Source organism: Pyxicephalus adspersus, chromosome 3 (assembly GCF_032062135.1).
Source record: "Pyxicephalus adspersus chromosome 3, UCB_Pads_2.0, whole genome shotgun sequence".
NCBI lineage: Eukaryota > Metazoa > Chordata > Amphibia > Anura > Pyxicephalidae > Pyxicephalus > Pyxicephalus adspersus.
In genome coordinates this window covers 30,509,451-30,535,974 of record NC_092860.1, presented here as the reverse complement: position 1 = coordinate 30,535,974, position 26,524 = coordinate 30,509,451, and the positions used below count along the sequence as shown (strand labels likewise).

Genomic DNA, 26,524 nt, shown 5'->3' with positions numbered 1-26,524 from the left:
AATACTGTGTAATATTAATATTCACTGACCCATACACAGGGGTTAAATGTATTCCCCCCATCCAAAGAATGCCACATCTGCTGTGCCAGGTGTTATCATGGGCTACAGGAATAATGAATATATTGCCTCATGAAGTGACCCTGTCATGACAGACTTTGCTGTGGCCAGCATGTTGCATTCGTCCGTCTAACTTTCGTCATGAAAAGCTGGATGAACTTACACCTAAAACTCTCAATATTATATAACCCTTTGTCAGTAAATGGCAGCTTTGAGGACCTGTTTTTCTGTCAGCATGTTTAAAACAAAATGGAGAATGCAATGTATGCAGCCTCTGCTGTACTTCCCACATATATCGCTGTCACAGCAGTAGCAACTCCCTGTCCCATTCCAGGGCTGCCTGGTACTGAGAGGACCGGAGCTGGGCGGGATGGGAGCAAGGAAGGGGAAGACAGGTCAGGGGGAGGAGAACAGGAAACCGAGGAGGAGATAGGGCGGCCTTCTGCAGGCGGTTGGAAACCAAGGGAACGCAATGCTATGGAGGAAGCGGGAGGAGTTCCTATAGAAAGCTGCTAGACATGGGAGCTGATCGGTGCTAAGTAATCTTGTGTGCTTTGTTCTACACGGAGACTGTGAGTATGGGATCTGCACGTATTCTGTACCACAATATTAGTGTAGGAGATAGAAGCCTGTGTTGTGTTATTGCAATATTAATAATGGTCAGCAAACAACAAATCTGCAGATATGAAATTGCAATGCAATCCCAAAATACACCTTGCTTTTCCTGCTCTGAAAATGCAAGGTGCTGGCTGTCATAGTAATGTTGTGTACAAGGAAGCTGCTGGAAAAGACCATGCCATCCATCACATCTGCAATCTTTGGACTTTTTGTTCTGATTTGTTTACATAGATCAGTTTATATGTATTCCTGTAATGTAAATGTTACTTTAGCCGGCATCCTACAGGTTCATGCCATGTGGTGCTATTCAATCTTAATCAGTCCGGATCATTGAGCACCCCAATGGCACCCTTTATGCTACATTGTGTGTCACTGCAAGGAAATGTATACCAATGCATTCAGTGCCCAGCCAAATAGTCCAGGATCCTTCTATGGCACCACTTTGTGGGTTCAGCTGCTCATTCAAGTGAATGGGCTGCCCAACCCATGGCCATAACTTGCAAAAACACTGCGGCATTCCTACAGTGCGTAGATGAGAATCTCCTGGAAGTCTGTTCAAAGCATCATCTACATCCACATCTTTGTTATTATAATACATTCTCTGGTTAGCTTACAATCTTTCTCTTGCTATCATATCCTGTGTATTATACTACAGAACTGTCATCTACATTCATGTTCTGGGTGGTGGCTCTGGGTAATAAAGTCATAATAGCCACCATCCTTTTCAGGGGCAAGTAGTGAAGCAGTGAACCCGCTTGCTGTATTTCCTAGGTCCATTAGAAGCTGCAGTAAGTCAAAAATTCTGCTTGCATCGGGGCTGAAAGCCCTGGAAAAAGTACTGCTGCCGGGTATTGTGATGTTTTCAGAAAGCTGTGTTCTGGATCCATCCCACCTAATTTGCTTGCTCTGCATAGACAAGCACAAAGACCCAGTCATGATATCCTTAGGTCTAAATAAATTATATAATAAAAAGTTGATTAGCATGTTAACAGCAGGAGGCAGGGTCTGGGAGAGAGAAATCAGGAGGCCAAAATATTAGTAGATCAAACTTCAGCTTTAGGCAGACCTCTTGAAGTAAACTGCATTGCTTACATTCCAACACCATTCTCTTTTATTAATTTACTGTGTAAACAAATGTGTTGGAAATGACTATTTTTGTTTTTATTTTCTTTTACAGAGAAGTGTATACAGAAAAAGATGATTGATTCAGTTCAAATTCGACGCCAAGGGGCGACAGACTTTAGGTCTCATTATGAATACATGTGCGTTTTACAAGATTCTGTCCCGCTGCAAGCTGTAAAGGCCAATCTTCGACGAGATATTCTTAGTTTCAATGCAGATCGGATTAGATTATCTGATTGGCCACCCATTCTGAATACGTTGAAAATTAATAAAAGCTTGATAAGTGTGTCTATAAAAAGTTGCCATCAACCAGGACTTGGAGAATCAGGTTAGAAAAAGTCACATTTTGATTCCTTCCCTGTACTATTATTTGTAGATTAGCAGTATTGCTTTTTGTACCAATGCGGGTATCATGTACAGAGAAAACCTTCAGAGAACCCTTCAACATTGAAATGATGTTCCTTTGCATCTGTGGCTGTTGCTGTGTGTCCTGGAACAGTGGTCCCCAACCTTTTGGACGCCTTGGACCACTAAACCACAACCTTTTGGACGTCTTGGACCACTAAATTCATGGACTTCTGACCGCGCATGCGCAGGGAACAGTGTGTCACTCAAAGAGGAAGAAACGTCCCACAGAGTGATGCCAGAACCCGGTCACTCTCCCATCACAGGTCTTCTATCGCCTGTGATGGGAGTGTGGGTGGTTTGTGTCCAGAGAGACAACCTGTCCACCGCCCTGAGCCTGCAATGCGTACGAGAGACATGGACACGGTGCGCCCCCACAGGGTCAGGAGAAGGACCCTGCTGGGGGGGTCGCACCTACCAGAGCTGCGGACCAGCAAAATTGTCTCAAGGATCACCAGTTGGTGACCGCTGTCCTAGAACATTAGATGATCAATCCAGACTAAAGTTGCCCATACAGTAGCTGATAGGTGTTTAATCAATGAAAATGATTACTACTTCTATGATACTGATTGTTTACAGGAGAATACAGGAAACCTGCTTTGATATGAGTATAAACCTATAGGGAACAAAATAGAGTGCTCACTGCTAACATTCACAAAAAAACTAATAGAAATGCCAGTAAAATGAATGTAAATGGAAAATTCTGTGTGTATTTTTAAAATCTTTATTTAAATGGGGGAAAACTTCATTACATTGGCTCAGTCTGTGTGTGTTCCCCCTCCTTCTTTTTTACAGGTTTAAGTGTTTTGTACCTTAAGTTGGGTTGTTTATGATGGGTCACTTGTTCCTGAATGGTCTGTTTTTCATTATTTTTGCCTGCCAGTAGATGAAGAAGTGTCCTCATGTTTGTAATATAAATATATGTCTCCAAAGGCAAGAGATTGTAAGGCATTTTACATGAGGACACAGCGCCAACTGATGTGTCCTGAGTAAAAACTAGGATTCTTTTCCAAATGGCATTTGGAGGGCAAAAAACTCGGATCCTTGTTTATACTAATATATATATATATATATATATGTATATATATATATATATATATATATTGTATGGCTACTTTATATCGGGTAAATTTTGACTGTTCAGCTAAAGACAACTTTTCAGGTTACAGTGACATGAGTAACAAGTTTGATATACTGTTTTACCTACCATATGCGTTATGATTTCTGTTTGTATTATGTTACTCAAATTCATGTACATGAATAATTTCAATTGACAGATTCAGAGAAGTATGGAATCTACTTTCGAAGACGTATCCCACCTGTTCGATCAAAGGACATGACTTTCCAGCTATGTCGAGCCATTGCAGCATGTTTGTGTGTGTCGAATTCTTTGAAAGAGTTGGAGCTCCACGGACTACCATTAAGGGAAAGAGACTTAAAAACATTAGCTAAGGCAAGTATTTAAAATGCTCAAATGTACATCTGCCTACATGTTGCAAAGGTTTGTTTTTCTATTTTCTGTTCTCTTTCAGTAATATAAACATTCTATGTGGCTGAATGGCTAGTTTGGAAAACAGCTAATAATAGCTCCTACATTGGTAGTCCTACAGCCAACTTTGGTGTACTAATTAACAGAGGGCCAGATTAATGGCATGTGTTGAGCTTCAATCTTGTGTCACTGGATCAGTTTAACATTTATTTGTATGTTTTGCATTCCCATAGATCTGTAGGAAAATGCAAAACCGTCTTAAATAAAAAAAAAAGTCCAACACAGGTCCTTGTAAAAACATAAACTAAAACTAGCAATCAATCCAGTTTTATTAGAGAACTTAGACAAGGTACGCACGTGCAATAATTGTCATTAGAAAACAAACAACTAACAACAGATCAACGATTATTCACAACATTTTTGAACGCTTGTATGGTGCATGATTCTGTACCTGCTGTAACAATATGATCTTTCAAATATAATCCACTAATAATGTACACACACTAGATACAATCGTCTGAACGATGCAGGAAGTGACGTGTACCGGAGAAAGTGTACTGCAGAACCATCCATGATCCCTATAAAACCTTACACACAATAGATAACAAACAATCTTCACCCAAACAGATCAGCCAGGACTGTCGTTTGTTTCCAGCAACATTCCTTGTACATTGGCACCGTTGGCCTGTCGTTATGCCCTTTTTTGTTAATGATTGTCCGACGACAATTATTGCACGTGTGTACGTAGCCTAAGAAATATTGTTGCTTCTTCGCTTTTTGCAAACAGTAACCTACATGTAGAATTAGAACTTTCTACTAATATAAATAGATGACAATATTTTGTATTCATGTAGATTTGTTTTCAACATCAAAAGTTATAAGCAGCACAGTTAGCTCAGATAATAATCAATAGTTCAAATTACCATCTAAAGTTGCTGCAACTTATTTTTAAAAGCTAGTCAGAAAAGCCCAGTTAGAATTTTAAGTGGCAATCAATAAGAAATCATGTGCTGGAATTTAAGTAGCTATTGAAATCACATGATTTTTTCTTGTTTATCCGTATAGAACTGAATGCTGCACGTGATGACATCTAAGAACTGTAATTTGACTGAAATGACTTGCCTCCAATGTACTACTTTCAGGATTATATTGTCCAGAATGACATTTCACATTTTTGTTGGTTGTACATGGGTAACTCTCAAGTGAAAAAAAAAAATTAATAGTGTGATATTCCAGGCTACTTCTGTACTAGTATGTGCCTTCTTTAACTAATAAACAACATTATTGATGCACACAAGTACATGTAATACCTATTTCTATTATTTAATGTGTCTGATTTAATATGTACAGCATTACTAATTAGTACAAGAAACATGCCCACTGTTGCTTTTGCCACAAAACTGACTGGGCCTCCACATTGATAGTTAATTAAAGCATGTTTGTTGTTTGCGGACTGCAGCTTCTACCTTTGACTTATTTTTAAGTATTTAATAAGTTCTCAGCTGTTCTTCAATTGATGAAGTCTATTTGAGAAATTTCTAGTTTTTAGATTGTAATTTATGGTCAGATTTGGATTCTTTCCTGTCCTTCGTATAAGGAATGATCATTATGTTGTGATTCTCATGAATATGCCAATGTACATATCTGGATGCACAAGTAAATTGCTTACTAGTTTAATAGTAAGAGTAATAATAGTTTTTTTTTTTTAAAGGGTTTGGCTTCCTCCAAATCTTTGGACAGCGTGTCATTGCCATACTGTTCATGTGGAGACGAAGGACTCGAAAGTAAGTATTCTTCAATACCCAGTATGTAAAAACAATCTATTTGTATAGTTTAGGGCATGTGCTTTATGGACATACTTAATGATTCTGTCTTATAATGGTTAACAACAGTTAAAAAAAAAAAAAGAAAAAAGGAAGTGTACATCAAGCCGCTTCTGAAATTGCTCTCTACCGGCTCTATCAGCTAGTTGGCACATATAGGGCATACACAGTCACGTCATTTACAAGGTGATTTGCACCGAGGACTCTCTCTCTCTCTCGCTCTCTCTCTCTCATCACTTTGCATTACTATGTGTCCCAGGTAAAGGGCACTGGACCTACAATGTTCAGTTTGTGGGAGCTCTTGGACTAGTTTGATTTGGAATAGTGAGCTTCTGTATATCTGCAGAATTCCTAATAATTTTCTTTATGTGCACAGCATATATTCCTTTTCCTTAGGCTTACAGTACTTGGAAAAACATAAACATTATTATAAATGATGTGTTCATTGTGCCCAGTTAAAGGGAAGGAACAATTGTGGTAAAGATCTTCTATTGACCCAAGTTGACAAATTTTTGTTTTGTTCTTTTGGCTGGGTGAGCACAGACTCTCTAGGTAACAGAGAGGTCACACACCATACATTAAATGATAGATTAGTTGAAATAAAATACATATTATTCTGTGTTGAAATACCAATTGCATGTTTGCCACTCCCTAATGAGGCAAAAGTTGTAAATTACCTTATTTGAATTCCCAGATATATCAGTTTATTTCTCTAGCTTAATAGCTGGATGCACAGGTTTCACCACTGTATACTTCACCTTTATTACACCACTGTTGTTTACTACCTGTCATCGGCACAGTTATATCATGGCACCCTCTGACCTCACCTTTCCAAGCAGATCCCACCATGTTATGTTTAGAATGTGTTTCTTCTTAATTATGCAATATGTTCTTTGAATTTAGGTTCAATCAAAACGACTTGGCATGACAAATATATTTATGTACAGTCTCTAATCATCACAAGCTGCTTTACTTATTGTGTGTTTTAAAAAGAGCTTGAGCTGTGGATTGCACAAGCCATGGACTCAGTGAGTCATTCTCGGCAGTATTTCCTCCAGTGATTTGCTGCTTTTATTTTGAGGAATTCATATCTGCAGTTTCCTGGTTTCCATGGAGATCAGAGGAGTATAAATTTAAAATTGTATTTTTGAATCTGCAACGCCTTGTACAATCAGCTGTTTGATGTGCTGCAGTATGTGTATTAATGAACTTTCAATGGAGCAATCACCCTGTAAAGAACAGCACAGTCTTCCATCTGTGAACTCTAATCCCATATCTTTCTATTGCACTCTCATCTGGCCATTTTTAGAATTCTTTAAGAACCTTTAATAATTTCAGGTTGTTGCCATTTTCCATTCTGGTGAGTGTAGTCACCAAGTCATATGGGGTGGTAAATCACCCCTATGGAGGCACAGACAGCAGTTACAACATGACATGGGTTCTAAGACAGGAGGGTATGCTATTTCTTTTTGCTCTTATAACCTTTTTATTTTATGTTGGTAAGTAGTAACCTTTTACTTTCTAATTCTGTCTATGAATATGTTGTCTTCTTCTAGTTATCTGTCAAAGTGTGAAAAATTCGCCATCAATCAAAATGATAAATTTTACTGGATGCAATTTGACCTGTCGAGGAGCTGAATATATTGCTAATATTATCAAGGTACATGGGGAAAATGTAACAAAATGAAAAATAGATGTTTTATATGGGGGGAACAATCATCCAGAAGTGTTGTATAATTCAAAGCAGTTGGTCTAATGTTGGCTACACATTTTCCCAAGCAGCCCAAATAAGTAATTTACTTTAGGAACATTTGGGAAGGAGGGGAGAGAAAGGTACAGGAGTCATGTGGTCTCTTATCGGGCAGTTTGTCACATTTGGGACACTGGATTTGTTTGGTTCCATGGCAGTGTATTATCATGCATTGTACTGCAATGTGCTGGTAAGGTGTGTTTGGGTGCCAATAAGAGTGCCTGGAAGCCCAGCACATCAATGCATATAGTAATATGCGTGAAAGCAGAACCAAACCATTTCGCCTATCCTCGTTCCATCGCAGGGTGCTTCTTTTCTTCTTCCTAGAAAAAAACTTTAGCATCTTGATTGGCCGTGCTGGGATGAGGTAACTCCCAGCTTTTTTGACAGTTTCCTATCGTAATCAGGCAGGTAAGGTGGACAACTGCAGAAGAGTCGTGGAGTGTCCCTTTCTGTAATGATCACCTGCCTGATCCTGTATTTTGCAAAGAAATTCCATTTCACTGGGAATAAGTCATCTAGCAACAGAAACAATTAAACAAAGTCAAACTAAATCAAGGAGGCATAGGTACTGTTCTCTTTGGTAGGCCTTTTACATTTTGATGCTTGTACTTCCTGACAGGTTAACATTAACAATTATTTTTCTAGTCTTAAAAATAGGCATTCAGATATTCTTGTCTGATGCTACGTCTTTGTTGTTAAAGTATAGAAAGTGGGGCGAGAGACCTAGCACAGTAAAACAATCATTAAGACCATACATCATCAGTACAACAGCTACCTTCCTGTGTACATGACTACTGTGAGGACTTCAACAGCAAAAAGTATTGAAAAGCAATGTATTTTTCGTGTTCCTTCTCTGCTGTATATCTGTTCTACTCTTTTCTATTATCGTGGAACGTTTTGGATGAAGATGACAAAGGGCACATGGCCTGTTTTATTATTATTGTCCTTTAATAATACAACTCTGCATACACTGTACTCTATAATTAAATTCTGTTATTCTGCCAGCACCAGGCAACAAGGAGGCACAGTGAGGCCTGGGCAGAGAGCCTGAGATATAGAAGACCTGACCTTGACTGTATGAATGGATTGAGACGAATCTCTCTCAACTGTAATACCCTTGTTGGTGATCAGGGTGCAAAGGCATTAGCAGAAGTGCTTGGAGAGGATCTTTGGTTGAAAGGTAAGGAAAAAACACATCAATGTAAAGTAATCAGTCTGGATAGGTTATATACTTTAAAGCATTATTCCACCTATGATTTATAATGTAGGTTTAGTAGAAAGACTTGCTCCTCATTGGTTCTTTTTGTCTTTGGATATTCTATTAAAGCATACATCAACAACCAGTAGTGTATCTGGACTGCTAAAACACACATGATGATGTAAATATTGAAGTGTATTAGGAAAAAATATGATAGTAAAATATCTAAATAATGTGGTTTAATTTTCATACCTAAAGTGTCAGATTGATATGAGTAGTTTGTTGAATTACAAACATCAATCTTTTGATAAGATCCTTTGCCTTTGGAATGCAGACATAAAAATATAGCGAGGATGACAATAGAAAACTATAAATAAATCCAAGTGCCAGTGACAATGTGTTTTCAAGTAGCCATATATGCTGCAAAGAAAAAAGAGAGTTAATCCCTTCCTTCCCAATAAAATGTTTTTTAGCCAGGTCCTTAATATATTCTCATGTGGGTGTCCTGCAATTTTTTTGCAAATGCATATGATTAAATATAAACACATCATTTAAAAGAAAAAAAGCCACATTTGACCTAACTTGCCTGCAGTTTAAAAGCACTTTAATATGATATGCTGCATTTAAAAAAAAAAAGCAATGCAATGCATGTCAAACACAGCCTCTGAACAGTGCACTTCTCAACTTCTGTTTTGGTGATTTGCATTTGAAGTGCATTTCAAAATATTGGCACTATTTTTTTTTATACTTAAAAAAAAAATGTATTTCATTGGTGCCTTTGAAGTAAATACCTAATATTCACCCTTGTGACTAATAAAAGAAGCAAAGTAGTATTTAATGTTTATTTTAGTTTATTAATTTATTGTTTGATACCTTTTTCTCTCTTCTAGCACTTGATTTGCGACAGTGTGGAATAACCAATGAAGGGGCAAAAGCTTTCCTCCATTATTTGCAAACCAATACTACTCTGATGGTTTTGGATGTAAGAAAAAACCCACTGATCGGTATGAAAACTCATTATTCACTTGTTTAAACAAGTAGTTGTGATGGGGAAGAAATTTAAAGCAAAATATAACCCTTATCATTTGTACATCAGAAAATGTATTCTTCTTATTGTAAATTTATAAAGTGCAGGTTTATTAGCCAGCTCGTTAGAGATCATACATATGTCACTAACTGTCCCTCAGGGAAGGGTTACTTTCTGTCCCTAACATAGTTTGAGGCCAATTTGAGGTAACCTACCAGTATGTTTTGGGACATGGGAAGGATCTGGAGTGCCCAGAGGATACTCATGCAAGTGTGAAGAGAACATACAAACTCCATGCAAATATTATCCTGGCTGAGAGTACTATTGCAGAATAATAGGAGCCAGATTAGTCTTTCTTTAAATGTTTATTGTTTGACATGGTGTGTAGGAGTATGTGGAGTACTATGAGTTTAGGAGAGTGCAGCAGTGCTTGTCTCATTTCAGACATTTTTTCTCATATTGAATATAGATTGTAAAGAATCAATGTGAATCGTTTTTCTCTGTGTACATTTAGCTTGAGCTCCCAAACTCTGAAAAAAATCATTCTCCACATGCCAGCTTAGTAAAAGAATTCTAAATTTGTATATGCATATCTCACTAACATGAAATTCTAATTCTTTAGATCATGAACTACTGAAGACTGTTATAGAAAGAGTACTGCTGAATTCACATGACACTAATTCTGAGGTATGCAACTAATGACATGCAATTCAACAAATGTTTTTGCTAACATTTTTAATTTGGGTTATGGGAATCTAATGCATATATCTAAGTGGGTAAAATTAACTGCAGTCTTTAGACATGGACAATAGTTTTATTTTGCTGCTGTTTTTATTGATACAGTTTAGGTGACCTAGCATAATATGAGTACCAATTTGGTTTTGTTACTTTCATTTACAGTTGAACAGACATTCCATTTATCAGAAAATTTTCACAGTCTGTGCAGGCAATCTATATTAAACATATGTAAATGTGACTTCAGCTTTCAATAAAAAATGCAGCAAACTTTAGGCTTGCACTCATTTAAATATACTTCCTTAGAACTTTCTCTGATATTCACAACTGTGCACATAAAGACAGTTATTTTCTTTGTAGCTCTATAGGTTTAGGGTCCCGTTCAGTTTTTCCTTTAAAAGAGAACGCACTTTTGTGTGGACTTTCATAGGCTGATTATGTTACAACTATCTCAAATTCCCATCATACTAGGCAGGTGGCTCATTCTGCAGAACTCCTCCTCTAAAGCTTTTTCTTTGGGGATTGGGGAGAGCAGCACAAAAGCTGCTTGTTACCGAGACCTAAACATGATATTTCTTGCCAATAATAAAATGAGTATAAACGTTTAACAGTGAAAATTTAGACCAAATCCTAGGATAAACATACAGTGCAACTAAACTCGATTTGCTAATTTTTCCTCTACTGAGCAGATGCATAGGCTGCCATTGTTTCTGAGGTTCCCTTTTGAAGATTCTAGTCACGCAACTTGTTATGCAGATCCTTAAACACAAAAGCAAAAATATATTTGCAGTTTACCTGTTCACAAAAGTGGTAGTTGCATTTGTTTTAATTTTTAAGGGTAAGAACATTTTTGGCGATTACCTGTTCAATTTGCAGTGTGTTTCTTACTTCCTGTGACCTTAAAATAAAGCACAGACAAATTTTGTGTAAACTATTTAATCCATCAATCCCATATGTTGAAGATGTGAGCAGGCCTGTTTGAAGTTCATCCTAAAGGAACCCATAGCTTCTTCAATGAATACAGTACTGGAGAAAATAGAGTAGCAATGAAGGGACAGGCAGGTCAGGCGCCTTGTTTCTGGCTGTCCGGGTGGCTTTACAAAAAGACATTCCGAATGGTACAATTGTCAAATGTTTGTATTTGTTAATAAAACATCACAACATACATCTGTGTAACTTTTTACTTCTGCATGAGCGTTTTCTGCAATTTCGGAAATATCTAAAGTTGGAAGAAGCAAGTATTAGTTGCCTTTTTACAGCATATAACTAACTACTGAGAAGAGTAATATTAAAAAGCAATGCTTGTGATACTGGCATTTACTTTTAAATATGGCAGTGCAGATTCTGAATAAATGTTGGTTTGTCATACATCACAAACCTTTATGTCTTTTCCATGCCTCTCGCCTGCCTAGTTATCTAGACCATGGAATCAGCAATATGTTGCAAATAAGATGAATGTCAGTTATAAGGTTAAAGTAGAATTGATTCTAAAGCAATACTATAGGCTTATTATTTGTTATATATACTACTTGTTTTCCTGTCTTAAAGTGAAACACTAGGCAACAGCTAAACACAATATACAAATACATCTACTGTATCTACTGTATGTTTATTTGCTGTTTCACATGCAAAAGGTTTTGAAATTTTGACCAGCCAACTATAGTGATATACATCTCTACATCTCAGGGTATTTACTCTGTTTCTTCCTTTTTTACCACTATTGTGGTCAGTCTTTATGCTATTTGTCAGTTCTCAGCTAATTTGACGGCTCATTAAAGGTGATGATGCTGATTGCCATTTTAAACCAAGAAGCTAAACCAGGAAAAACAAAATCTGAACTAGAAAATAAATGTGCCACTTGTTTTTTTGTGCAATGTGTAGGATGTAAATAAATGTCAAGATTGGCTGACCAGAATTACATATCCTTTGGCCCGTAAAACCTTAAACATACTATATATTAAACTGCCTATCCAGAGTTCTAGTTTAGGTTGGTAGGAGCTGCTCTTTATGCCACCTCACTGGGCACACCAATACTGCACCTAATGGGCCACTGCATATATTGTAGATAGTGTAATTATGCCATGTCTTCAACAGATAATTTATTTTCATCCTTGGAGTTGACTGGTTGTGATCCTCCCAAGAATAAACCTATTACCAGTACAAGTGGTCATGAAGAGGGTCCGTGGCCCAGTCAATACGGTGTGCTGAAAATATTTTCCCCACCACTGTCAGCATATGCAGTATAACTGATATTACAGAAAGGGGCATGTTGCCTTTATAAAAAAAGGGTTCTGTTATATTAGAGAGGAAATACGAAAGGACAGGACAGCCTAGAAGATAGATGTAATGCTTTTCAATACTTGATGTTGTGCATGCATTATAGCATTGTTTGCTAATTCACTGGGTAAATTATAGTTTTTACATATATGTATTATGAATTTCTTCTTTTTTTACACTGGTTTCTCATAATGTTATGTGGAAAAATGCCTATGATGTCTATATATTATAATACTGTCTACAATTTAGTATTCTGAATGATTAGTATGGTCTGTGTTGTACTCTGTTAATTTATATTTCATACATTTCTGGTTTTCTAACAGTACCAATGGTTTACTTCTCCATCTTCAAAAGAAGGACCAAAAATTAGAAAACCCTCCAGTCTGCGCAATTGCCTGAAAGGGAAGAACACAATACGTATTGGTATGAACATCATTTTTCTGTGGACATAAAATTACCCATAGTTACATGCTCTGTGCTGATGGGAAATAGCTGATCTTCCCTTTCATTAGGGATCACATAACCTCACATAACTCTTCATTTACCCAGATCGATTGTTAACATTTGAGTATGGATTAATATAGGAGAAATATACATTTTATTTTTTTTACATTCTAGCAAAGCCCCTTATGATGCATGTCTAAGCATAGCTTTAATATAGCTGTTACCGGTAGTAATAAGGTGATGACTGAATGATGCCTTAGACATATTGTTAGTAACTTCCACATGAAAGCTAAAGCACAGTTGTAATAATTTTATAAATCGCTAAAATCATTAGTGCTTTATTCATAGTTATTTATTGGGACCAGAATCTGAACGTTGTTCTGGCTGGCCATGCAGGGAGTACAACAGGCTTCAAAGGGAAATTGAGAGCAAGCATGTGTATGGAGGATTCCAGGATTTGTGGATTGTTGATTTCTTATTTAGGTGACCCTGCAAGAGATGTTTAGGACACGTATACTTTGTTGTGTAATGTTAGGTTTTTACCATACCATAAAATGTTAAAAGGTTTTGAACCCTGCAACCCATGGGTATATCTGATTTTTTTTTTTCCTTTTTTTTTTTAGGATTTGTAAATAAGAAGCCCAATGTTTCTGGAAGAAAATCTACGCCAAAGGAACTATATGCTCCAGATCCTAAGCCTCCAGGGGTCAAAGGATTTCTTCCCTGGAGAACTGCAGAAAGGGCAAACAGACACAGGTAGAGGAAACTTTTACATTTTTGGGAAACTTTCCATGCTCAAATAGGAATGCAGTCTGTGGATGCCATAATACTCTCACTTCTTTAAGGGCATGAACGAATTGTAAATGTCCAGGGCTCCCAATATTCTCTTACCAGTGGATGGAGGTAAACTTGAGGTGAAGGTCATTTGTTTAAAATAGAATGTTATATATAAAGCCCAGCAGGTGAGGCATATGACCGTCTTTGAAAATACCATTCACCTGAAATGTCCTGTTTTTGATAACCTTTAGGCATACATTTGATTCCAATGAAAGTATGGAGACAAACACACATGGGAAGATCTTTTATCCAGGAGGCGGGTCTAGCACCATCATTCTAAAATTAATCATGCATGGAAATATTGTTGTTGCAATTGTTTCATATAAAAAACTTGTGTGGACAGTGGAGGACACTGGAAATTCCTTGTTTTTTTTTGTTTTGTTTTTTTCAATTTTTGGGTATTACAGTTGAAGAAAAATAAACGAAAGTCAACCATTTTAACAATTGCAGAAAAGAAACGGGTAAATATATGTTATGTTCTCACTGGTCACAAGGATGTGGCACATTTACCGCTTCCTCATGCCAAATTGCTTCTTCTGGGGCTGGCACTGGGAGAAGCTACATGTAGCATCTCCCCTAAAAGTGAATGAAGGCAGCTGTCGAATGTGCAGATATTGTTTTTTTAAGAGCCAGTGGAAGGTGCCAGCCTCTGCGAGCCATGCCAGATGGCTTAATGCGGAGGCAGGTCTGAACCTGCACATAAAGCTTGATGGACCAAGACAAAAGGTTGTGAGTGCATGTTATGCTGCAACATACCGCCAACCCACCACACCATGGTTGGTATGAAAAGGAAATTCCATACTAAGCAAATGATTAAAAAGTATCTCCCTGCAGTGATCTATGAGTATGAGTAACACTTGGGGAGATTCCTGGAGTCAACAATGGCCCCCTAATACTTAATGCAGGCATTTTCTGTTGGCTGTCCACTGCCTGGATTCTGTAAGGATTTTTGAGAAAGATTTGAAGACAATACAAGAGCCCAGTAGCAGCCTATTTTAAACAGTACCCCTCTCCCCCCCCCCCCCCCACACACACACACACACACACACCTGGATGCGATACTGTGAAGAGACCTGAACAGCAGATTTAGGCAAGTATTTTGTCACAAGGTAGGAAAAAACTAAAAAAACATTCCAGATGGGGGGAGTTATTTTTGTGTGGGTTTTATGACTATAAATGCCTGCTATGTTTGTGTATTTTTTTTTTTTAAAAAGCAAATACAAAAAATGTACTTTTTGTTTTATCCATCAGAGAAATGTCCATGGACTGTTCTTCCTACTCACCTATGCAGGTAAATATATACAGTCATACACTTTTATGAAATTATCTATACACATCAGCAAATTCAATCAGACAAAAAAAGTTTGTGTATGGTTTGTGGTAGTTTGCAAAGATTTTCTTTGTAAGCTACCCATATACATACATACAAAAAAATGTTGCCATACCTGGCTGATTTTGTAAATACTGAAAAATTATCCCTTACTTTGTGTGGCACTGGACCTGGTTGAATTTTCTACCTAATGCCTGCTCCAGGTTTATTTGGCTGTTATAATTCTTCATAGACATGTCTTGTGCCATCCAATCAGGTGACAAATGACGCAATCATTTAAAAGAATATGCTTTTGTGTGTCTGATCCTAATTAGAAGTCTGACTATGTTCTAATATAAAGACCAGGTTAAATGTGTGTGTAGCAGAATTTTAAAGAAATTAGAACTCTTGTCAACATTTTTTGTCACTGCTGTCTTTGTCTTTGTTAAATTTATTTTGCCTTTTCTGGTTACCCCTGTCACTAAGATGAAAGGAAATCCAATATTTAAGGTCTTGTGTAGGAACACTGTGTGCTTTGTCAAGCCCACTTTTCCTTGTATAAGCAGTAGTAACATAATTACTGGGTTGCATACAGTCTGTGCAGAGAACAAAGCTGTAAGTTATTACAGCAGTGGTCGCCAACCTTTTTGGACCTTCGGACCACTAAATGCACGACATCCGGACCACACATGCATGGGGAAGCTGTGTGTCACTCAAAGAGGAAGAAAGTTCCCCCATAGTGACATCATGATGCCAGAACTTGCCCAGAGACACAACCCGCTCACCGACCTGAGCCTGCGATGGTAAAGTAACGGACATGGTCCGTTGCTCTGGCCGGTGAGCCTGGGGGCACCAAAATTTTCTTGCTAACTAGCAGTGGTCCACGGACCACCGGTTGACGACCACTGCACTACAGGACGGGGTGTATACAAGACCAGTCACCATGAACCCTGGTCTTTATTACAGGAAACTCCTGCATAGAAGCATAGTTTCACACTGGATAACTACACAGATCTGGAAGAATGAAACATACCTTTTATATTTAGACAATATAATTCTTCCAATATTTTGAGTCCAATTTTACCAAAGCAGTTGAGAAGCCTTTATTGCTTGATTTTCAGTTTGGGGGGATAAAACACAGAATTAATTGGTGGTCACGCTGCAACTTAAAATAAACTGCTGAAACTTGCTAGCTGCTTGTTATAAACAACAGTCAGCATTTCACTAAGTTTAAATTGCATCATTGTGAGAACAGTTTGGGAACTAATTGACAGATGCATTTGATTTCTTACTGATCTGCATATAACCTGCTTCAAGTGAGTTTTGCATTCCATAAAGTTCTATGGAAATGAACCTGTTTTAAGTGAGCAAGTCTAACATCTTCATACTGGAACTGAAGTTTTGTTTCATGGCTTTAAGTAAGCTACTAAAAGCTCACTGAAAATTTTGCAAACACTTTGTGAAAGTCTGGTGTACACATTAGATTTTCACATAATGAAGCCTATATGTCTTAGAGATGTACCCATAAAAAGAAGTAAGGGTTAACTTTCCAGTGTAGACACTTGCCAATTGACAACTCTCTTAGAGGGGCATAATGCCAGAGATTTGTTTTGCTCCCTGTTGTCTTCAGAAAATCCTCCAAGACAGAGTTGGCAAACAATAACTTAATGGGTTTTGATTTCTAGTTTCAAACAAAGTGGTTACAACTTTGTCCTTTTTATTGCTATCTAAAAAAACATTCCCTCACTTCCTGCCTGGAGACAAGAAACAAGGGTAATGTAAATTACAGATTTACAGTAAGACAGCAGCCACAATAAAATCTCAAGGGTTGGGTTTAAAACATTTGTATTTAGCTTAGGTTGTTTTACTGATATATTAGAATTCACTTGGCTCTGATGGCACTGTGTGTGATTATGTCAATGTATGGGTATATGCTATGTTTATACAAGTAATATAATATATCACATACAATAAACAGAAAGTGCTATATACTTGCCTTCTCAACAGAGAGGGAGTCTGGGCATGGTGATAAATGACTTGACGTGCAAATGTGGCCACTACTTAGTAAACCTGATAATCTTACTTGTATGGGTAAAGTACAGGTTTACACAAGATACAGAGGATCATAATCTCCCCTTTAGTCATAAATCATAGTAATACATATGATACCTATATACATAGGTAGTAAATAAAATGTCTGGGGTGCAGCATAAGCTTAATATTACCAATATGCTGTTGTGTGTAAAATTGTAGCAAACTGATTATGAAATGGTTAATGTGCATTTAATAAAAAAGTCTCAATCAGATCTTTTTGTGCTTAGAGAGCTGCCCTCTGTATGCTGACTATTTTCTGATATCTAAGTGTGCAATTGTTGAACTTGTTGCCACTAGAGGGCAGTACTATTTCACCAGGAGAAATAGCACAATTCATAGCCTATAGTTTTGCTCCTTTGTCCTAATACTCTGCTTGTTATGATATATTAGTAATTTTATTTCAAACATTGATTATTTTATGAATACAAAGACACAATTGTACCCGCTAACACAAATGTCTAGATGTTCCAACTAGAATATATAATAATAGCAGTGTTGAAGAAGCCAATTTAGTTTATAAAGTTTTCACTTAAAAAAAAAAAAAAAAAAAGATCAATATGGGAGCTTTCTGTTTTTATAAGTTCAGGGTTCTGGATGAAGGAAAGGGAGAGTTCTGTAGTCCAAATGTGGATGCAAGCAGCCCAAGTATCAGTCTAGTGCAGTGTTTCTTGACCTTTTAAACACGGGGGAACCCTTTAAAATAACTTTCAGGTCTTTGGGGAACTCCTGGTATAAATATTATATCCACAGCTCACAGTATGTTAGTGTGGTGGTCAGAGGGGAGAATGCCTCTTACATTGCTGGCAAGTGGAAAGCATATCACACCTACAGAGAGTCAAAAAGATCATTGGTATCACTTAAACTGACCTAACAGTCACAAATTGTTCATTGCTTAAGAACCCTATGGTCCCACAGAAACACTGTTCTAGCGTTTAAATTCTGCTGCTCCTCCATAGATAATGCAGAGTAAGTGGTGGCACCCAAATACAGAAAATATGTTCCCGTCAGGATCACTTGGCAAAAATCTAAGAAAAAAAAAGGTATAAAAATCTAAAACAGCCCCAAAATCTGAAAGCTGATAAACTGCATTTAAAATATGAAACTTTCATTCTTTAGGTTTAAATACATTACTACCTATTTCTTTTGGCTGTATTAAGGCAAAGCCATACTGTTACAGCTTTCTGTATTATGGAACTGATTGTTGCTGGAAAAAAGTGACAAGATGAAAATGACTTATTGCTACCCCCATTGGCATCATTAACACAATGCCTATATCTTACAGTGTTTGATAAAGCAAGTATAAGTTTTAAAAAGTAAATATTTCTCTCATAGATAATGAACACAGGTAATCGCTAAGTACACATGTACAGAGGGCATAATACTTCATTATAGTTGTCCATTAACCTGTCCGCTTTCCTTACCTACTGAATTGAGAAATGTCACCCATAAACAAATGCTGAAAGTTGATAATGCTTTGTTAGTAATGGAAGTGAGTCTAACTATTATAACAACACCTTCACCCTGTTGTACCTTGACAATAGCAGATGCATTGTGTCCATTTTACTATTTGAATGTTATTTGTTTGTAATACCATGCCATACTGCATTCTGCATTCATAATCATGCCTGCTCTACCTGCAGTACACATATTTCCACTGTGAATGCTCTGGTTAATTTTTCACTTTATCATGTGATTTTACAAGTCAGACAATCATCACTATCAGGTAACAGATTGCCTCTGTCAATGAAATACATTTCCTAATATGTTTACAATAACAGAACAGACAATGGTCTTCAAAAGCCGCTTATAAAGTTGTGCAAGTTTGCTTAAAGTTTGGTCAATTCTAATTTGTTCCAGCCAGATTCAGCAGTCTTTTTCTATTGTTCCTGTGTGTGAAATTGCAATGCCTGTCACATGATGTCCTATTGTACACTTTCTTGGTATGCCCCTGGGTGTGCGGGCAGTGTTGGGACAATGGAATGTGCCAGCCTGTGTGTTTTCAGGCACAGGTTCCAGTAATAATATTGGGGTCCTGGCAGATAGAGGGATTTAGCTTGTAAGGTAGGTATGTAACAAGAAGTACATGGGTGTATTGTATATTAGGATACATATACATTGCACTATCTGGATAAACAGATTGTGGCCCTTTCTGTATGTACATGGCAACAATGCCTCCCTTGCTTTTTCAGTATTGGATCAACAGTAGTTGACAGAATTAGTTCCATCTACTTGTACCCCACACTTTTATAGATTAATAATAATACACTTAAATCTACACCCACTTTTATTCTTTATTGAACATTTTTACATTTTATTTTTATTTTTTTATTAGACAGGTAGTCCAGTCAAAGTATCTGTGGATAGTGAGACTTCCAGTGACAGCGATGAATCTGAGGGTTCTGTGGACCTGGTTATTGATCGAACTGGGGTGCGTGACACTACAGAGAAGACAAATGCTAGAAACTACAAGCGCTTACAGGTAGCATACCTTTTTTTATTATTATTAGTATTATTAATAAACAGTATTTATAAAGCGCTGGCATAATATGCAGTGCTTTACAAAGTCCATTGTCAAATCAATAACCCTCCCTCAAAGGGGCTCACAATCTAATGTCCCCACATCAGTCATATATCTTTTAATACAGTCTAAGGTCAACTTTGAGGGCAAGCCAGTTAGCGGAACTACATGTGTTTGGAATGTGGGAGAAAACCAGAGTACTCTCAAGAAAACCCATGCAAACACTGGGAGAACCTGCAAACTCCATGCAGATAGTGTCCTGGCTGAGACTCGAACCTGGGACCCAGAGTGCTAACATCTAGGCCACTGTGCTGCTTTTAGTAAATACATTCCTTTTTTTTTTTTTTTTTTTTTTTTTTAAATGTATGGGCATACACATCACACATAAACTCTTAGGCTAAAATATGTGGTAATTCTGTTCAGGGACAGAATCAACACTTCCCAGCTATGCAGGTGTTTTACCCCTTTTTTCCTAAGCAGAATTTAGGATACACAGATAAAATGCAGAAACATGATGCGGTTTTACCTGCCAAATATGCAATTCTGTTCCCTAAACCTTATGATTGAGACATCCCTGCCAGACAAAGTAATGAGGTCAGTGACCTCTATTTTCACTTTTACTCGCTTGTTTACCCACCTGTCTCAGTTTACTGATAGGATGGTAAAAAGCAACAGATTGGTGAGGTCATACCCCATGTTCTTTCCTTTTGTAAACATGTTCAGGAACACCACTATTTATTGTAGTAATCCCTCATTGGCTCATAGAGCCAACTTTACTGTCACCCTAAAATCTGCCTTGCAGCTATCACAAAAATTGTTGTTATTTCGTTACAAAACGAGCACCAGTGTTCGATTGTAAATGCTGAATTTGTAGTTTGTTCTGCTGCTTGGATGTGTATCCATATTCGGTATTTTATGTATTTCTGGACCCCTGGCTTAGTATATGATACTTTGTGTGATACTAAGTGAGGAACAGACCATAATAACAGCAGTTTAGAACACAATCACAGAAATGTTCAGCATTCTGAAATTGCTTTAGGTGTAGCAGTGTATGGCTCATCTGGTTTGCCTTTATAATACATCAGAAGCCTCTCGGAACCTGGAAGGAAATCTACCTATTGGTAATGAGAATTGGCTCTGAATTTATGATTACTGAATTCAAGTGGTATGGCGACATTAGGAGTTCTCATTTTTAAGCTCTATAGACAACTGTAATTATATAAGTAATAGATAAAGATTACTTTGCTAGGGCTCCCTGCAGTCTTTGGCGCTTCATTTTTGCCTTTAGCAAGAAACTGTGTATTGCAAATCCGGTTTATATAAAGGCAACGTCTTATTTTGGAATTATGAAGTATATTACAACCTTTCTTCACCATGGCTTCAACTTTGACATCTACTTTTTCTAGTTAGTTTATATTTATTTAATTTATGAAGTATTTTAGAGGTGTTTCTCTTTTGCTGGTAAGGTTGCATTGGAGGACTGTCAACTAAGACTGGAAGAAGAAAGAAAAGCAAGGTTAAGAGCCGATGATAGGATAATAGAGGTAATGTAATTAATATTATTATTATAGTAATAATAGCCACGATATTTACATACAAAATATCCTGGTTTTGTTATACCATTTTCCCAAATTTACACAATGAACTTTCTGCTGCTCTGTGATGGGTTATGTATGAGCACAGTAGTTTCATATTAACAGGAATAGTCTTCCTACTTGGAAAATTTTCTTAACTTCTGCTCATCAGGTTAACAAACAACAAAGAAAAACCTAATAGAGGTTTCTTTCCAATGTTCTCCCCAGCCCCTTTTAGCCGGGCACACCACCTGGCACTTTTCAGTATCCACTCTGCTGTATTTTGGTATTTACTGAAAAGTTGGGTCACATCATACAGAGGCACTGGACAGCTCAGGCAAAATACAAAGACAATGGGAAAAATGGGACATACAAAGGGGGAGGGCATTCAAATGTTGGAACAATGTATGGGGGGGGGGGTAGAAAGCTGACCGATCTATAGGGGTTACTGAATTCTTATGGCCACAACAACTGGGAACACTAAATTTGTCATGTGTTGCCCTGTTTAAATTTTGACCTCCCACTTACAGCTTCTTCCCGCCCAAAGAAGAATTCTGGGGAGAACACTGTTATCCAAAAACGTATCAATTATAGCAGTGAAATCCCTGTTCGGATGGGGAATTATGTTTGTTCTGGGTCTAGTACAGGAGTTCAGGCACATCGTGGTAACTAGCATTATCAGGAAAAGTAGTATACCTGGGAACCTCCTGTGACCAAAAATACTGACATACTTTTTCTTTTGTTTGCTATGACTTTTTTTTTTAGCTGGAAATGGAAAATGCTCGATTAAGGCGAATCAATTGCACCCTTTCAGAGACACTTGAAAACCGAACGGTAACATCTGTGCTTTTGGAGGATGAAGGAGTTCTTGACAGCATAGAAAAATCGTTCAGTAAATTCCATGCTTTTCTGGATCTTTTGAAAGATGCAGGGTAATTATATGATGTGTTCTAACACACAAGCATCAGTTGGACCTGTTGTCATCACTTTTGATTATTTCACACTGATGGAGATTCAAGGTGCCTACATGTGTGCAGATTATCTGAAAACAAAGCTTATTTCAGACCTATGCCACCACTAACTGAACATTGTAAGGACTACTTGCACGGTTTAGGAGTTAAAAGTTGTCATGATTTATCTAGCTAGCTATAGGATTTGTCTGATGCTAAATAAAAACAAATTTACAATTTGGACAAAGATATGAAAAAGTTTAGTATTATTTTAAAATGGTGCAAGTTTCAAATGCTGGACTTTACCATGATGACAGGTCAGGAGGCTAATAATAGATTTGTTTTATTGGTCTTTCAAATACAGTACTTTTAATGAACCCCTAGAAAAAATGATATGTAAATACATATTTTTTGTGGTTCTTCAAAGCTGATAATGTGTGCTTCTAATTTATGGGAACCCCATTTTACTTGGACACATAGAATGTTAGGAATATAGGAATATACTTAAGTTTTGTATGTTTGCTGAGAAGTAGTGCTTGGCTGCAGTACCTTCAAGAACACAGCCTGACTGCACCTAATTATGGTATTCATTAACTCTGCTTTAGAACAGTGCTGCAGCCAGCTTACAGTGCATATCAGGTCTTCTGTGTAATCTGTTTAAATGAATATTTCATGTGTCTAGTGGAAAAAGCTATGATCCTCCTAAGACCACTGGCTGATATACCTAATGTACCTAATGTAGCTATTACCCTGCAATTGCGATCCCTTAGGACTATAGGTAACTTTAGTTATAGTTAGAATTTGCATGATGTTGTTTTTCAGTACATACTTTCCTGAACAGAAAAAAAGTAAGACAAAATAAAACCCTTAGAACCCCTAACCTTAAATATTTCCCATATGTTTAACCTGATCCCCACCTACCACTAAGCGCCCTACCACTAAGCCACTACACTGGACCTGTTTTTGTGTGTTGTGGTGTGCTAGGTTAAGGAGCACCTTTCAGAACAAGCAGGTTATGTTCCATTGTATATAGCAAAATAGTGCATTGCAGCCCAGGTGCATTCAAAATAAATAGCATCACAAAAAAACTGTGCTCAGGAAGTGAAGATTATCAATGCAATAGACAGCATTTAGTTCTTAACACCAACATTGTTTTCTGTTTGGTGCTATTGTTCTGCCACTCAGATAAACCTTTGTTTTATGGACACAGTAGTGTCATGTATAGACATTGAAAGAAGTACAGAAGTAAATACAACTACGTAACAAAGTCCAAAGTGGAACTTTACATTAAAAATTAAATGTTGCAAGCAGGCACATTATTTATTGCAAGGACAGAAAATATCATTTCAGCAACTAACTTACCTGCCTGTTTGCATTTTTCTGAAAAATCCTGGGTATTCTGGCATACTTCTACAAGCATGTACACAAGTTATGTCATTTTGACCTGACCAATCAAGATGGTCAAAGACCAGAACCAGAAAGAATACTGGGTGCAGATGGTGGCCCTTGTTTATCAGGATGTGAAGATATGTAATTGGGACATATTCAGAGTTGTAATTCCTTGAATATGGAAATGTAACATAAAAGAAACTTGACAAAAATTCTAACTCCTGACTCCATATCCAAAGACATATAAAGTTGGCTAAATTTGGACTCCAGACATATGTCTATGCTTTTTATTATATCTTTAGTTTCATACATTGAAAATGCTGTATAAAAAGGAACTTTAAAACAAAGAATTTTCAATTAGTAAGTCATATCACTTTTCCCTCTATACATTCTAAAAAATCTGTATTTTGTGTTTTTTTTTTCTTTTTAGCCTGGGTCAGCTTGTTAGTATGGCAGGCATTGAGCAGTCAGATTTTGCCCTTCCAGGGGACCCACAACTCTCTTCTACCATTGGACAAGCCCAACTACCCTCCTCTGAAGCTGGCAATGACCTGCATAATACCTTCCTAGTTGATCAGGTAATCCGAAATTGCATTAGGATATTCAGGTAACGAAGATAATATTGAGGATGGTTGATCATTTCTTGTACTACTGTCATCACTATCATTCATTGCACATCCTAAGGAGGATCTGCTTTAAGTATTGAAACTTTTCTTTTAGTATAGAAGACAATAAATGTACTAAAGGTACTGCAACTACTCCCATACAAGAGGCAGGGGTTTGTTTGGTTTCCGCAACCACACGCAAAGCCCGGGATGTACCGGGTATCTTGGCAATTAATGGTAAACTGTGCACATGCACAGCAATTTTGATAGCTCCATGGAGCAGTCAGGCAGGTATGAAAGCTTATTGCAGGAGGGACATGGCTTGCCCATTTTTGCAAAAAAGACCTGCCTATTCACAAATGTTTTAAAGTACAACTTGAAGTTGGAGGTCTATGGACAGAGTTTTTCCTTCGCTTAGCCTAGGAATGCTTAGAAAGAGTGATCACCCAGCTATGTTTTAAATTCTTCATGTGAACAAATTGTCCATAAATATAAACCTAAAAAACACTATTGACATTTATTTTTTAGAGAAGGCATTTCTCTTCTGAAATGTTGTATTCATAGTGGCTGGGTTACATGTAAACTGTGCTTTCCAAAATTGGCCTTTAAGTTGCTTTTTGTCAATTTTTTTATGCCGCAGAGAAAGGATAAGGATGGCGCTCCTCCAAGTCTTTCCAAAGAATCCTGTGTCATGACTGCAGCAGCCTTCCCTCCTGGTGAATCTGATGAAATTCATGCCAGCAACTTGAAGAGCAAAGAGTTTGATCTTTCTATAAAGGATTTGGAGTCACACAAGAACAGCAAGATGGCCTTTGAACAGCAGAATACAGATAGTTTAAAAAGAGCCTATCTGCCTGAAAAGAAAAGAACTGGTAACGAGTGCTCGGCTTCAGATTCCAGCAAAAGCAGAAAAAGTAGTGCAAGTAAAAAGTCCAAAGAATCATCTAGCAGAAAGGATAGAAAGCAATCTTCAAAAAGAAATCCTTCTGTAGGCACATACAAGGTTTGTTCAGAGGAAGCCGTACATCAAAACAGTCACAAAAGTTCACCTTTTTCTGAGGTCAGTGTTTTAGAATCAGAAATCTCTGAGAGCCTTCACTCCGCCAGCAACAGCCACACAGGTTTAGATTGAGCAGTGGCCTTTGACTTACCTTTTTTTGTGGAATTTAATTTCTCCTTTTGCTGAAATGCTAGAGCCATTTGCTCCACGAAAGTAATTTATTCTTTCCTAATAAAAAATGTGAAAATTGCAGCTTTAAACAATTTATATATTTTATATAAAATAAAATTAAATCAAATTTGACTGCTGTCTACAAAGTTAAATGGCAATGTCATGGGCTAATAAAACTACTAGATTTGTAATATGTATTTGTGAATAGTTGACAGCTTTTGTATTTACACAGTGGTAACATAGGCAAAAGTGTTTGTTTTCTGCAAACTTTTCTGATTTTTTTTTTTTAACTATTTGCTGTTTCCATGTTTTTTAAAATCTGTTGAGGTGCAAGTGAAAGGCAATTTGTATTTTTTAAAGTATTTATACATTCTCTATTTAATATTTTTCTTTACAAAGTTGTTGAATAAAACTATTTATATAAATTATTGTTATTGTTATAAATTATTAAAATATTCATTCTGATCTATACATATTCACATAGCAACCTGATCACTTTAAAGGTTTCCTTTTGCCTCTCGAACGACGTACAGCTATGTGGCCTAACATAAGTGGACACCCTTCCAAACTTTTTTCGATGTTTTCAGTCAAAGGTTCACAAGGAGGGAACACAATTTCACAACTGACTAACTGACGTGGTGGCAACACCTTTGGGAAGACCCTTTTTTGTTCCAGTATTTGTATTGTACATTGGTTATTGCGCCTGACCTCATAAATAGTATTTTTTCTCTGCTCACAATTCAAAATTTTCTGGAAAAAAGAGGCTGTTAAAAAGAAGGTGGTGAGAGAATGCGTTTTAATTGCCATGTTTTTTTTTTTTTAAAAAGTATATTCAACAAGCTCATATACGTGTAATGGTCAGATTTCCACAGCTCAGCATCTCCTATCTTCAGACAGCAAGGGCTTTGTGAAGCTTTTGCATTATTTGTTTTTTCTTAGCTGGGAGGCTACAGTGTATAGGTAGTGTAACAGTGTTCGATGGCACTCTATGGTATAATAAGCTACTCTATAGGAAGCCCATTATAGATCAGTATATACCAGCACATGTAAGTATTCATGGACAGGCTTTGTTACATGAAAGAGCACTGCTGCAAAGTGCAAACATGGTGGAATCCTTCTGTTTCACTAC

General features: G+C 37.2%; 1 protein-coding gene across 1 annotated transcript; it reads left to right on the top strand.

The window, feature by feature from the left end:
* Window positions 1-489: 489 nt before the first annotated feature.
* Window positions 490-25,820, top strand: CEP78 (centrosomal protein 78). The gene is made up of 16 exons (XM_072404112.1): window positions 490-629; window positions 1,853-2,125; window positions 3,480-3,655; window positions 5,403-5,475; window positions 7,071-7,174; window positions 8,273-8,447; window positions 9,356-9,469; window positions 10,115-10,179; window positions 12,828-12,927; window positions 13,572-13,704; window positions 15,037-15,076; window positions 19,521-19,667; window positions 21,173-21,250; window positions 22,046-22,212; window positions 24,050-24,197; window positions 24,865-25,820. Exons 2-16 carry the CDS (start codon window positions 1,873-1,875, stop codon window positions 25,354-25,356), a joined length of 2,265 nt encoding a protein of 754 aa, XP_072260213.1. The 5' UTR covers window positions 490-629; window positions 1,853-1,872; the 3' UTR covers window positions 25,357-25,820.
* Window positions 25,821-26,524: the final 704 nt, after the last annotated feature.

Excerpts from the sequence above, each read along its gene's own strand:
- CEP78 (XM_072404112.1), top strand. The coding sequence starts at position 1,873 with ATGATTGATTCAGTTCAAATTCGACGCCAAGGGGCGACAGACTTTAGG. Across the intron at positions 5,476-7,070 it reads TGGAGACGAAGGACTCGAAA|TTATCTGTCAAAGTGTGAAA; the intron begins GTAAGTATTCTT and ends GTCTTCTTCTAG. Across the intron at positions 9,470-10,114 it reads AAGAAAAAACCCACTGATCG|ATCATGAACTACTGAAGACT; the intron begins GTATGAAAACTC and ends CTAATTCTTTAG.